Genomic DNA, 13,258 nt, shown 5'->3' with positions numbered 1-13,258 from the left:
CCCCTCCCCCACCCCAACGCCCCTCCCCTTTATTCCCGCGCCCTCCCCAGACCTCCCCACCTCCCTCTCCCCACTTTTGGGGACCCCCCCCTCCCCCAGCCCTGCCCCTCTCCTCCTTGGAGCTTTTGCCCCCCCCCAACCCCTCGCTGAGATTTGGGGACCCCCCAACTCTGCCCCTCCCACCCCAAACCCAAAATTTGGGCGCCCCCCCCCACAAACGGCCCCAGCTCAGCTCCGATTCCGGCTCTTTATTGCACCCCCCCATTTTTGGGGTTCCACGGGGGGTCGTCCCCAGGTTTGGGGATTCCCCCATTTTGGGGGGGTCCTGATTGCCAGACCCCCCTGATTTTGGGGAGCCTCCAGGGGGCTGGGTTGGGCGAGCCCGGGTTTGGGGTGTCCCGAGTTTGGGGTGACCGGGGTTTGGGGGTCACCCCCTTTTTTGGGGTCCCCCCCCATCCCCAGTGTCCCGATTTTTGGGGCGCTGCCGCTGCTGCTCCTCTGGGTTTGGGGGGTCCTGGTGCTCGGGGTCCCTTCCCGGGGTTCTCCAAACACCCAAATTCTGGGGGGCTGACGCTCCATCCTCGGCCCGTCGGGGTTTCGGGTTCCCCCTCCTTTTGGGGTCCCATATTTGGAGGCAGCCCAACTTTTGGGGTATCCCCAACTTCGGGGTACCCCCATGTCGGGGGGCACTGCAGGTTCTGGATCCTTCCATCTCTGAGGTGCCGTTTGTGGGGTGCAGTGCCCGTTTCTGGGGTGCTGTTTTGGGGTGCAGTGCCCATCTCTGGGGTGCTGTTTTGGGGGGCAGTGTCCATCTCTGTGGCACCGTTTTGGGGTGCAGTGTCCCTCTCTGGGGTGCTGTTTTGGGGGGCAGTGTCCCTCTCTGGGGTGCTGTTTTGGGGTGCAGTGCCCATCTCTGGGGTGCTGTTTTGGGGTGCAGTGTCCCACTCTGGGGTGCTGTTTTGGGGTGCAGTGCCCATCTCTGGGGTGCCGTTTTGGGGTGCAGTGCCCATCTCTGGGGTGCTGTTTTGGGGTGCAGTGTCCCACTCTGGGGTGCTGTTTTGGGGTGCAGTGCCCATCTCTGGGGTGCCGTTTTGGGGTGCAGTGCCCATCTCTGGGGTGCTGTTTTGGGGTGCAGTGTCCCTCTCTGGGGTGCCGTTTTGGGGCGCAGTGCTCGTTTCTGGGGTGCTGTTTTGGGGTGCAGTGTCCCTCTCTGGGGTGCTGTTTTGGGGGGCAGTGTCCATCTCTGGGGTGCCGTTTTGGGGTGCAGTGTCCCTCTCTGGGGTGCTGTTTTGGGGTGCAGTGTCCCTCTCTGGGGTGCTGTTTTGGGGGGCAGTGTCCATCTCTGTGGCACCGTTTTGGGGTGCAGTGTCCCTCTCTGGGGTGCTGTTTTGGGGCGCAGTCTGGGGTCAGTCGTGGTACATGCGCAGCAGGCAGGCGGTGATGGCGGCCATGTAGCGCTCCCACAGCGCCTGGTGCCTGCGGGAGGGGGCAGAGCTTGGATTTGGGGTTTTTGGGGGCACCGCTGGGATCTGGGGGGCTCCCTCCCTTTTGGGGAACCCCCCCGGTGTTCCACACCACCCCCAGCCCCCTTCTGGGCTGGCTTTGGGGTTCCCCTAAAGGCTGCTGGGGGAAGATTTGGGGAGTTCCTGGTTTTGGGGTCTCAGAGGAAACCCGGCAGGTTCTGGGGGGTTCTGGGGGGATTTGGGGGTGGTTCAGGGGGGGTTCCCAGTTTTGGGGTCTCAGAGGAAACCCGGCAGGTTCTGGGGGGTTCTGGGGGGATTTGGGGGTGGTTCAGGGGGGGTTCCCAGTTTTGGGGCCCAGCTGAACCCCAGCAGGTTCGGGGGGATCTGGGGGTGGTTTATGGGGGGGTTTATGGGGGGTTCCCGGTTTTGGGGCTCACCTGAAGCCCGGCAGGTTTCGGGGGGCCGCGGTATAGTGCGTCAGGAAGAGCCGCAGGTCCCCCAGGCTCCACTTGTCGGAGCGGCAAGGCTCGATCACCTGGGGGACCCCAAAAAACCCACCCGGATTTTGGGGGGGTCCCCATCCAGGGGGGTCCCCATCCAGGGGGGGTGCCGCTTTGGGGGTGCCTCTCACCTTCTCCACCAGGTCCACGAAGAAATCCCGCACGTCGCGGGCGTGGGTCAGCTTCCCCCCCACGTTCACCAGGGCCCGCGACAGCGCCTGGGGACACGGGGGGCGTCAGGGACCCCCAGAGCCGGGGGGGCACGGGGGGCGTCAGGGACCCCCAGAGCCGGGGGGGCACGGGGGGCGTCAGGGACCCCCAGAGCCGGGGGGCACGGGGGGCGTCAGGGACCCCCAGAGCCGGGGGGGCACCCCAGGCTCTGGGGACCCCTCCCAAGAGGGGGGCCCAGGACTTTGGGGAACCCCCACAACCAGGACCCCCCTGCCCGGACCCCCTGAGCCCCCCAGAAGACAGACCCAGGACTTCGGGGGGCTCTCAGGAGTTTGGGGACCCCCCCCAATCCCCACCCAACCTCCCCCCACAAATGTGCACGGGGAGTCCTTTGGGATTTCAGGGGGGTCCCAAGATTTTGGGGGAGCCCCTCCCCCTCCAATCAGACCCCAGGGGTTGGGGGACCCCTCCCCCCCTGAGGACACCCCGTTTTTGGGGGGCTTCACCTTGAAATTGGCCTCCAGCTCGTTGTAGACCGAGATCTTCCCCCGCAGGGCCGAGCACACCAGGCTGGGGGGAGGGGGCGCTTGGGGGGGGCCGGGACCCCCTGGAACCGCGACCCCCCCCCAGGGACCCCCCAAAGCCGGGACCCCCCCCCCCAGGGCCCGGGCAGCCCCTCCCCCACCCCAACACAGACCCAAGGGGTGCCAGGGTTGGGGGGGCACCAGGGTTTGGGGAGAAAAAGTTTGGGGGGCCCCACGGAATTCAGCAGGACCCACAGATTTGGGGACCCACCCGCTTCTGGGGGGCTCCTTCTGCAGGGAGCCGGTTCTGGGGTGCCCCATGGGGTCTGGGGTCCTGCTCTGAGGGCTGGCCCTGCTTTTCCTGTCCCTGTTTTGGGGGACAGCTCCTTGGGGGTGTCCCTGTCCCACTCCCTGGGGTGTTCCTGGGGTGTCCCCATCCCTGTCCCACCCCTGTCCCCATCCCTGTCCCCATCCCTGTCCCCACCCCTGTCCCATCCCTGTCCCCATCCCTGTCCCACCCCTGTCCCCCTCCCAGGGGTGTCCCCATGCCTCGGGTGTCCCATCCCTGGGGTGTCCCCTGGCTGTCCCTGTCCCCGTGCCAGCGGTGCCACCTCTTGTGCTGGTCCAGCAGGTCCTTGTCGCTCACCAGCACCTTCAGCTCCTTCAGGTCCTGCAGGAAGGACTTGGGCAGGTCCCCGTCGGGCTCGGCCGCCTCGGGCGCTGCGGGGACAGGGACAGGGGTCCTGGGGTCACGAGGTCACAGGGGGTCACAGGGTCACCAGGGTCACAGGGACAGGGGTCCTGGGGTCACAGAGACAGCAGGGTTATGGGGTCACAGGGACAGGGGTCATGGGGTCATAGGGGTCACAGGGACAGAGGTCATGGGGTCAGGGGGTCACAGGGACAGGGGTCACAGGGTCACCAGGGTCACAGGAAGAGGGGGTCACAATGACAGGGACACTGGGGTTTTGGGTACCCAGGGCCCCCTGGCTCCAGTGGCCCATCATGCTCTGGGGTTTCTGGGGTTTTTGGGGGTTTTGGGGGGTTTTGGGGTACCCAGGGCCCCCTGGCTCCAGTGGCCCATCATGCTCTGGGGTTTTTGGGGGTTTTTGGGGTTTTTGGGGGTTTTGGGGTACCCAGGGCCCCCTGGCTCCAGTGGCCCATCATGCTCTGGGGTTTTGGGGGGTTTTGGGGGTTTTGGGGTACCCAGGGCCCCCTGGCTCCAGTGGCCCATCATGCTCTGGGGTTTTGGGGGGTTTTGGGGGTTTTGGGGTACCCAGGGCCCCCTGGCTCCAGTGGCCCATCATGCTCTGGGGTTTCTGGGGTTTTGGGGGGTTTTTGGGGGTTTTGGGGTACCCAGGGCCCCCTGGCTCCAGTGGCCCATCATGCTCTGGGGTTTCTGGGGTTTTTGGGGGTTTTGGGGGTTTTGGGGTACCCAGGGCCCCCTGGCTCCAGTGGCCCATCATGCTCTGGGGGTTTTTGGGGGTTTTGGGGTACCCAGGGCCCCCTGGCTCCAGTGGCCCATCATGCTCTGGGCGCAGGCAGCGAAGTCCCCGAAGCTCAGGAACTGCAGGCGCCTCTTGCCCGTCTCGAAGCGGCTGTTGGCGAAGAACACGATGGCGGCGTAGTCCCTGGGGGGGCAGGGGGGTCAGGGGGGCCTGGCCTCCCAGGGGACCCCGAACACCCCCCAACCCCCCCCCCAAAACCCCTCCCAGCCTTCCCCCAAACTGCCCCCCCAAACTCCAACCCCCCCCAGACCCCTAAAGCCCCGACACTCCTCCCCAAATTCCCAACCACGGGAGCGTTTGCTGGGCCCCAGAAGCCCCCTGAGCCCAGAGACCCCCCCCAGAGCCCCCCGGAGCCCCCTCGCACCGGGCCAGGGGCGGGGGCAGCAGGAAGAGCTGCTGGATGTTCTCGGCCAGGGGCCCCCGCAGCTCCTCCACGGCCTTGAAGACCCTCTTGAAGTTGTCAAACTGGGAGGGCAGGGGGGGTCAGCGCCCCCAAACCCCCCCAGGGCCCCCCTGCACCCCAAACTGGGAGGGCAGGGGGGGTCAGCACCCCCAAACCCCCCCAGGGCCCCCCTGCACCCCAAACTGGGAGGGCAGGGGGGGTCAGCACCCCCAAACCCCCCCAGGGCCCCCCTGCACCCCAAACTGGGAGGGCAGGGGGGGTCAGCGCCCCCAAATCCCCCCAGGGCCTGAAAAAGCCCCTTGAGCACCCCCAGGGTCCCCAGCAGGCCCAGACCCCCCCCACGAGCCAAGGCCCTCCAGTTTTGGGGTTTTCCCCATTTTGGCGTTTTCCCGTTTCCCTTTGCCCCCATTTTGCCCATTTTGCCCATTTCCTCCGCCATTTTTTGGATTTCCCCCCCAGTTTTTTGGGATTTCCCCCATCATTTTCAGGTTCCCCCCCCCATTTTTTTGTTTCCCCCCCAGTTTTTGTTTCCCCCCCAGTTTTTGGGTTCCCCCCCCCATTTTCGGGTTCCCCCCCCATTTTTTTGTTTCCCCCCCAGTTTTTGGGTTCCCCCCAGTTTTCAGGATTTCCTCCCCCATTTTTTTGCTTCCCCCCCAGTTTTCGGGTCCCCCCCAGGGCCCCCCCGTTGCCGGGGTCCCACCTGGCGGCGGCAGCTGCGGATCCCCACCCCGGTGCGGGCGCTGACCTCGTCCAGCTCCTTCTTGGTGCCCTTGGAGAGTTTCTTGCCCAGCAGCTCCCGGGCCAGCGCCTCGTCGAAGGCGTAGTACCTGGGGGGTCCCAAAGATGGGGGGACCCCGAAATGGGGGGGACCCAGAAATGGGGGGGGAACCCCAGAAATGGGGGGGAACCCCAGAAATGGGGGGGAAACAAGGGAGAAACCCCAAAAACGGTGAGAAAATCCCAAAAATGGGAGGGAAACCCCCACTCCCCCCAGTCCCGCTGCACGAGCAGCGCTCCCAGTACTCCCCAGTGCTCCCAGTCTGTCCCAGTTGCCCCCCAGTCCATCCCAGTGCCCCCCAGTGCCCCCAGTTTGCCCAGTACCGCTGCACGAGCAGCGCTCCCAGTGCCCCCCAGTGCTCCCAGTCTGTCCCAGTTGCCCCCCAGTCCATCCCACTGCCCCCCAGTGCCCCCAGTTTGCCCAGTCCCGCTGCACGAGCAGCGCTCCCAGTGCCCCCCAGTCCATCCCAGTGCCCCCCAGTGCCCCCAGTTTGCCCCCAGTTTGCCCAGTACCGCTGCACGAGCAGTGCTCCCAGTGCTCCCCAGTGCTCCCAGTCTGTCCCAGTTGCCCCCCAGTGCCCCCCAGTGCCCCCCAGTGCCCCCAGTTTGCCCAGTCCCGCTGCACGAGCAGCGCTCCCAGTGCCCCCCAGTCCATCCCAGTGCCCCCCAGTCCATCCCAGTGCCCCCCAGTGCCCCCCAGTGCCCCCAGTTTGCCCAGTCCCGCTGCACGAGCAGCGCTCCCAGTGCCCCCCAGTCCATCCCAGTGCCCCCCAGTCCATCCCAGTGCCCCCCAGTGCCCCCCAGTGCCCCCAGTTTGCCCAGTCCCGCTGCACGAGCAGCGCTCCCAGTGCCCCCCAGTCCATCCCAGTGCCCCCCAGTCCATCCCAGTGCCCCCCAGTGCCCCCCAGTGCCCCCAGTTTGCCCAGTCCCGCTGCACGAGCAGCGCTCCCAGTGCCCCCCAGTCCATCCCAGTGCCCCCCAGTCCATCCCAGTGCCCCCCAGTGCTCCCAGTTTGCCCCCAGTTTGCCCAGTACCGCTGCACGAGCAGCGCCTGCCGCTCGGGGGGGATCTGGAACAGCAGCTGCTGCAGCAGCCGGGGCGGGGCGTGCAGGAGCCGCTCCAGCATCTGGAAGGTTCTGTAGTGGTCGCGGGTGTCGCTCTGCAGCACGGCCACCGAGGTCCCCTCGCGCTCCAGGACCCCGCCCCGGAGCCGCCGCGCCACCGCCTCGGCCACTGGGGACACAGGGGGGACACGGGGACACATTGGGGACACATTGGGGACACGGGGACAGCCATGGGGACATGGGGACACAGGGGGGACACGGGGACACAGAGGGGACACGGGGACAGCCACGGGGACACGGGCACGGCCACCGAGGCCCCTCGCGCTCCAGGACCCCCCCCCAGAGCCGCCGGGCCACCGCCTCGGCCAGTGGGGACATGGGGACACCAAGGGGACATGGGGAGGCATTGGGGACACGGGGACACTGTGGGAATGCGGGGACACGGGGACACTGAGTGTCCCCCAGCTGTCCCAGGTGTGTCCCCAGGTGTGTCCCCACCTGAGTGTCCGTCCAGCCACAGCCGGTACACCTCCTCGTCGATCAGCGTTGTGTTCCCCACGAACACGTCCAGGTCGCTGCTCATGGCTGAGGGACGCCACCAATGTCCCCAAATGTCCCCAATTGTCCCCATGGCCCCAGACCTGCTGTCAGGGACACGCTGACCCCAAACTGGGACCCCCCGACCCCAAACTGGGCCATACTGGGAGCCCCCCCAACAGCCCCCAGCCCATACTGGGAACGCCCTGACCCCAAACTGGGCCGCACTGGGAGCCCCCCCAACAGCCCCCCAGCCCATACTGGGAACGCCCTGACCCCAAACTGGGCCATACTGGGAGCCCCTCCAACAGCCCCCAGCCCATACTGGGAACGCCCTGACCCCAAACTGGGCCATACTGGGAGCCCCCCCAACAGCCCCCAGCCCATACTGGGAACGCCCTGACCCCAAACTGGGCCGCACTGGGAGCCCCCCAACAGCCCCCAGCCCGAACTGGGCCCGCCCCTCCCCCAAACTGGGCCGCACTGGGATCGCCCCCGCCCGGGGCAGTGACGGCCCCTCCCCCACCCCCGGGACCCCTCCCCCACCCCCCACCCCTTCTCCACCGACCGGCGCCGACCCGCGCGCTCCTCCCGCGGCGCACAGCGATGACGTCACACACAACGGCTGTGACGTAGCGGGCAGGGCGGAGCCTCGCCGCTCCGGCCCCGCCCCCCCGCGGCGCGCAAGCCCCTCTCGGGTCCCCCCAGTAAAAAACCAGTGAAAACCAGTAAAAACACTGAAAACCAGTAAAAACCAGTGAAAACAGTAAAAACCAGTCCCAGTGAAAACCAGTAAAAAGCAAGAGAAGCCAACCCCAGTAAGAACCAGTCCCAGTAAGGACCGGTCCCAGTCCCAGCCCCAGTGCCCGTCCCAGTAAGAGCCAGTGCCAGTCCCAGTAAGAACCAGTCTCTCCCAGTTTATTGGGGGCGGGGCCGCGGGGGGGGGGCGGGCCCCCCCCAGTCCCTCGGTGGGGGCGGAGCCGCTCCTCGAGCCGGGGGGGCGCTGGGGAGAGAAGGGGGGGGGTACTGGGGTTACTGGGAGGGACTGGGGGGCACCAGCACCGCCCCAGCACTGCCGGGGTGAACTGGGACCCCCCGTCCCCAGACTGGGCCACACTGGGAGCCCCTGAGCCCAAACTGGGCCATACTGGGAGCAGTCCCCATCCCCCTCCAGTCCATACTGGGATCCCCCCAATCCCAAACTGGGCCATACTGGGAGCCCCCAGCCCGTACTGGGACCCCCTGACCCCAGACTGGGCTCCCCCCGCCCCCCCAGCCCCCCCCCAGTCCATACTGGTCCATACTGGTCCGTACTGGGGGCCGCTGGTGCCGCCCCCCGCGGGGCTCGGGGGGACCCGGGGGCAGCCGGGGGGGGCCCGGGGGGGCCACGAGTCCGAAGAGAGCCTCGGCCAGGGCCTGGGGGTCAAAGGTCACGGCGGGGGGACCCCCAGAGGGACCCCCGGGGGGGCTGGGGGTTCCGGGGGGGTGGGGGGGGGGGGGGGGTTTGGGGGGAATTTGGGTGATTTTTGGGGTGTTGTGGGGCAGTATTTGGGGCACTATTTTGGGGTGTTTTGGGGTGTTTTGGTGTATTTTGGGGTGTTTAGGGGTGTTCTGGGGTGTTTAGGGGTGTTTTGGGGTGCTTTGGGGTGTTTTGGGGGTGTCTGGGGTGTTTAGGGGTATTTTGGGGTGTTCTGGGGTGTTTAGGGGTGTTTTGGGGTGTTCTGGGGGTGTTTTGGGGTGTTCTGGGGTGTTCTGGGATGTTTAGGGGGTGTTTTGGGGTGTTTTGGGGTGTTCTGGGGTGTTTTGGGGGTGTTCTGGGGGTGTTTTGGGGGTGTTCTGGGGTGTTTTGGGGTATTTTGGGGTGTTTAGGGGTGTTCTGGGGTGTTTAGGGGTATTTTGGGGTGTTCTGGGGTGTTTTGGGGTGTTTTGGGGGTGTCTGGGGTGTTTAGGGGTATTTTGGGGTATTTTGGGGGTGTTTTGGGGGTGTTCTGGGGTGTTCTGGGGTGTTTAGGGGTGTTTTGGGGTGTTCTGGGGGTGCTTTGGGGTGTTCTGGGATGTTTAGGGGGTGTTTTGGGGTGTTTTGGGGTGTTTTGGGGGTGTTCTGGGGTATTTTAGGGGTGTTTTGGGGTGTTTTGGGGTGTTCTGGGGTGTTTTGGGTGTTTGGGGGTGTTTTGGGGTATTTTGGGGTGCTTTGGGGGTGCTTTGGGGGTGTTTGGGGTATTTTAGGGGTGTTTAGGGGTGTTTTGGGGGTGTTTTGGGGTATTTTAGGGGTGTTTTGGGGTGTTTTGGGGTGTTTTGGGTGTTTAGGGGTGTTTGGGGTATTTTAGGGGTGTTCTGGGGTGTTTTGGGGGTGTTTGGGGGTGTTTTGAGTGTTCTGGGGTGTTTTGGGGTATTTTAGGGGTGTTTAGGGGTGTTCTGGGGTGTTTAGGGGTGTTTTGGGGTGTTCTGGGGGTGTTTTGGGGGTGTTTGGGGTGTTTAGGGGTATTTTGGGGTATTTTGGGGGTGTTTTGGGGGTATTCTGGGGTGTTTAGGGGTGTTTGGGGTGTTTTGGGGTGTTCTGGGGTGTTTTGGGGTATTTTAGGGGGTGTTCTGGGGTGTTTGGGGTGCTTTGGGGGTGTTTAGGGGTGTTCTGGGGGTGTTTTGGGTGTTTAGGGGGTGTTTTGGGGTATTTTAGGGGTGTTTTGGGGGTGTTTGGGGGTGCCTCACCCACCTGCAGCGCCCGCAGCAGCCTCGCTCCCAGCCCCAGCGCGGCGCTGGCCCCGGCGGCCCCGAGCGCGGTGGACACCACGGGTCACCCCCCCGGGTCACCCCCAGGGTCACCCCCCCGGGACCCCCCCCCTGCAGCGGCAGCAGCAGCAGGTCCCGGAGAGCCCCGCCCTGGGGGACATTGAGGGGACACTGAGGGGACACTGGGGACAGGGGGGGACAGCAGGGACAACGGGGACTCTGAGGACAGGGGGACACTGGGGACACCGTGAGGACACTGGGGACACTCACAGAGGCGCAGCACGGCGTGCACCGGTGCCACCCCCCCCAGCAGCCCCGGCAGTTGGTGACACCCGAATGTCCCGGAGCCACTCGGTCACCGCGTAGGACACGACCCGGCCGAGCCCCAGCAGCCTGAGGGGACAGAGGGACACGGGGGGGACACCGCAGTGCTGAGCTTGGGCTCACTCGGAACCCCGCCTGTGTCCCCCCGTCCCTTTCATCCCCATTGTTCCCCCCTGTCCCCAGTGTCCCCATTATCTCCAGTGTCCCCAATGTCCCCTCAATGTCCCCCCTGTCCCACCCCTGGCGGTGGCAGAGCCGTTGTGCCCAGTGTCCCCAGTGTCCCCAGTGTCTCCCCTGTCCCCAGTGTCCCCAGGGTCCCCAATGTCCCCCCTGTCCCCAGTGTCCCCCCCCCGTCCCCTGTCCCACCCCTGGCGGTGGCAGAGCCGTTGTGCCCAGTGTCCCCAGTGTCCCCAGTGTCCCCAATGTCCCCCTGTCCCCAGTGTCCCCAGTGTTCCCCCTGTCCCCAGTGTCCCCCCCCCGTCCCCTGTCCCACCCCTGGCGGTGGCAGAGCCGCTTCAGGCGCAGCTGGGAGCAGTTCAGCCGTGCCAGCCCGATCAGGATCCCGGCCAGGGCGCCCTGGGGACACGGGGACACGGGGACAGTGTCAGCAGGGCATGGGACACAGGGACACAGGGACAGTGTCAGCAGGGCGTGGGGACACAGGGACACAGGGACACAGGGACACGGGGACAGTGTCAGCAGGGCGTGGGGACACAGGGACACGGGGGACATGGGGACAGTGTCAGCAGGGGGACACAGGGACAGAGAAGGGACAGGGGAGGACAGAGAGGGGCCAGCGAGGGGCCAGCACGGGGACAGTGGCACCGGGGGACACAGGATTGTCCCCCCGTCCCCCCTGTCCCCATGTCACCTGCTCCATGGTGACGCGCTTGCCGCGGTAATCCAGCCAGACGGGGACATCGGCCGTGAACCGGAACTCGCTGGGGACAGGGACAGGGACAGGGACAGCCCGTCAGCCCGGGGACAGCGTGGGGACATCCCCAGGGACACGGGGACAGCCCAGTGTCCCCAGTCTGTCCCACTCCCCACCAGTGTCCCACCCGTCTGTCCCAGTCTGTCCCAGTCCCCACCAGTGTCCCCCCCAGTGTCCCCAGTCTGTCCCACTCCCCCCCAGTGTCCCCAGTCTGTCCCACTCCCCCCCAGTGTCCCCAGTCTGTCCCAGTCCCCCCCAGTCTGTCCCAGTCCCCCCCAGTGTCCCCCCCCAGTGTCCCCAGTCTGTCCCAGTCCCCCCCAGTGTCCCCCCCAGTGTCCCCCAGTCTGTCCCAGTCCCCCCCAGTGTCCCCAGTCTGTCCCACTCCCCCCCAGTGTCCCCCCCAGTCTGTCCCCAGTCTGTCCCACTCCCCCCCAGTGTCCCCCCCAGTGTCCCCAGTCTGTCCCAGTCCCCACCAGTGTCCCCCCCAGTGTCCCCAGTCTGTCCCACTCCTCCCCAGTGTCCCCCCCAGTGTCCCCAGTCTGTCCCAGTCCCCCCCAGTGTCCCCAGTCCCCCCCAGTGTCCCCAGTCTGTCCCAGTCCCCCCAGTGTCCCCAGTCCCCCCCAGTGTCCCCAGTCTGTCCCAGTCCCCCCCAGTGTCCCCCCCAGTGTCCCCAGTCTGTCCCACTCCCCCCCAGCGTCCCCAGTCTGTCCCACTCCCCCCCAGTGTCCCCCCCAGTGTCCCCAGTCTGTCCCAGTCCCCCCCAGTGTCCCCAGTCTGTCCCAGTCCCCCCCAGTGTCCCCCCCAGTGTCCCCAGTCTGTCCCACTCCCCCCCCAGTGTCCCCCCCAGTGTCCCCAGTCTGTCCCAGTGTCCCCAGTCTGTCCCAGTCCCCCCCAGTGTCCCCAGTCTGTCCCCAGTCTGTCCCAGTCCCCCCCAGTGTCCCCAGTCTGTCCCAGTCCCCCCAGTGTCCCCCCAGTGTCCCCAGTCTGTCCAGTCCCCCCCAGTGTCCCCCCCAGTGTCCCCAGTCTGTCCCAGTCCCCCCAGTGTCCCCCCCAGTGTCCCCAGTCCCCCCCAGTGTCCCCCCAGTGTCCCCAGTCTGTCCAGTCCCCCCCAGTGTCCCCAGTCTGTCCCACTCCCCCCCAGTCTGTCCCAGTCTGTCCCACTCCCCCCGCAGTGTCCCCCCCAGTGTCCCAGTCTGTCCCAGTCCCCCCCAGTGTCCCCCCCAGTGTCCCCAGTCTGTCCCAGTCGGTCCCAGTCCCCCCCAGTGTCCCCCCCAGTCTGTCCCCAGTCTGTCCCAGTCCCCGCCAGTGTCCCCCCCAGTGTCCCCAGTCTGTCCCAGACCCCCCAGTGTCCCAGTCTGTCCCACTCCCCCCCAGTGTCCCCCCCAGTCTGTCCCCAGTCTGTCCAGTCCCCCCAGTGTCCCAGTCTGTCCCACTCCCCCCAGTGTCCCCAGTCTGTCCCACTCCCCCCCAGTGTCCCCCCCAGTGTCCCCAGTCTGTCCCACTCCCCCCAGTGTCCCCCCCAGTGTCCCCAGTCTGTCCCAGTCCCACCGGAAGTAGATCGGGGGGGTCTCCTCTGGCTCCGGCTCCGGGGGCGGCTCGGCCGGGGGGGGTCCCCGACCGGGGGGGGGGCTGCAGGAGGGGGGGCACAGTCAGGGGACCCCCAAAGCCCGGGAGCCCCTCCCCCCGTGCCAGCCCCTCCCCCCGCGCCAGCCCCGCCCCCCCGGCAAGCCCCGCCCCCCGGGGCGCGGTACCGGGCGAGGGTCCCGGGGGGGGGCCCCGGGGGGGGGGCTCAGGTGGGCGAGGAAGGCGCCGGCGAAATCCCTGAGGAAGATCAGCGCGTCCTGGGGGGGCGAGGGCAGAGTGAGACCCCCAAAACCACCAAAAATACCCCAAAAACATCCCAAACACCCCAAAATCCCCCCCCAAACGCCTCCACCCTCCCAAAGACCCCCCAAAACCACCCAAAATACCCCAAAGACATCCCAAAATACCCCAAAATCCCCCCCAAACACTCTTCACCCTCCCAAAGACCCCCCAAAACCACCCAGAAAATACCCCAAAAACACCTCCACCCCCACCCAGCCCCCCCAGCCCCCCAGCCCCCAGCCCACCTGGTCGATGTGCAGGGCGCAGCGGGGTCAAGGGTGACCCTGAGGCAGCACTCGGGGACCCCCCCCGGGGGGGGAGGCGGGTGGGGCAGGACCCGCAGGGCCTTGAGCCACAGCTGGGGGGGGGAATTGGGGAGGGGGTCAGAAATGGGGGGGGGGCTCAGAATGGGGGGGCAGGACCCGCAGGGCCTTGAGCCACAGCTGGGGGGGGGAAACGG

General features: G+C 66.8%; 1 protein-coding gene across 4 annotated transcripts; it reads right to left on the bottom strand.

Moving 5' to 3' along the window:
- Positions 1-228: 228 nt before the first annotated feature.
- Positions 229-7,834, bottom strand: FIBP (FGF1 intracellular binding protein). Of its 4 annotated transcripts, none has more exons than XM_059872344.1 (11): positions 7,516-7,664; positions 6,909-6,995; positions 6,381-6,579; positions 5,270-5,396; positions 4,531-4,631; positions 4,156-4,289; positions 3,270-3,378; positions 2,641-2,704; positions 2,095-2,181; positions 1,901-1,998; positions 1,255-1,476 (listed from the first exon to the last, which is right to left on the bottom strand). In XM_059872344.1, the coding sequence occupies exons 2-11, from the start codon at positions 6,991-6,993 to the stop codon at positions 1,407-1,409; spliced, it is 1,074 nt and encodes a 357-aa protein (XP_059728327.1). In that variant the 5' UTR covers positions 6,994-6,995; positions 7,516-7,664; the 3' UTR covers positions 1,255-1,406. The 4 variants fall into 4 exon arrangements, with proteins under 4 accessions (XP_059728326.1, XP_059728327.1, XP_059728328.1 ...); XM_059872345.1 differs by having other exon boundaries at positions 5,315-5,396; XM_059872343.1 differs by lacking the exon at positions 4,531-4,631 and having other exon boundaries at positions 229-1,476; positions 7,516-7,834.
- Between the last annotated feature and the right edge of the window lie 5,424 nt (positions 7,835-13,258).

Source organism: Haemorhous mexicanus, chromosome 35 (assembly GCF_027477595.1).
Source record: "Haemorhous mexicanus isolate bHaeMex1 chromosome 35, bHaeMex1.pri, whole genome shotgun sequence".
Taxonomy (NCBI): domain Eukaryota; kingdom Metazoa; phylum Chordata; class Aves; order Passeriformes; family Fringillidae; genus Haemorhous; species Haemorhous mexicanus.
The sequence above is the reverse complement of the archived record's forward strand: the minus strand, read 5'-3'. Positions and strand labels throughout refer to the sequence as shown.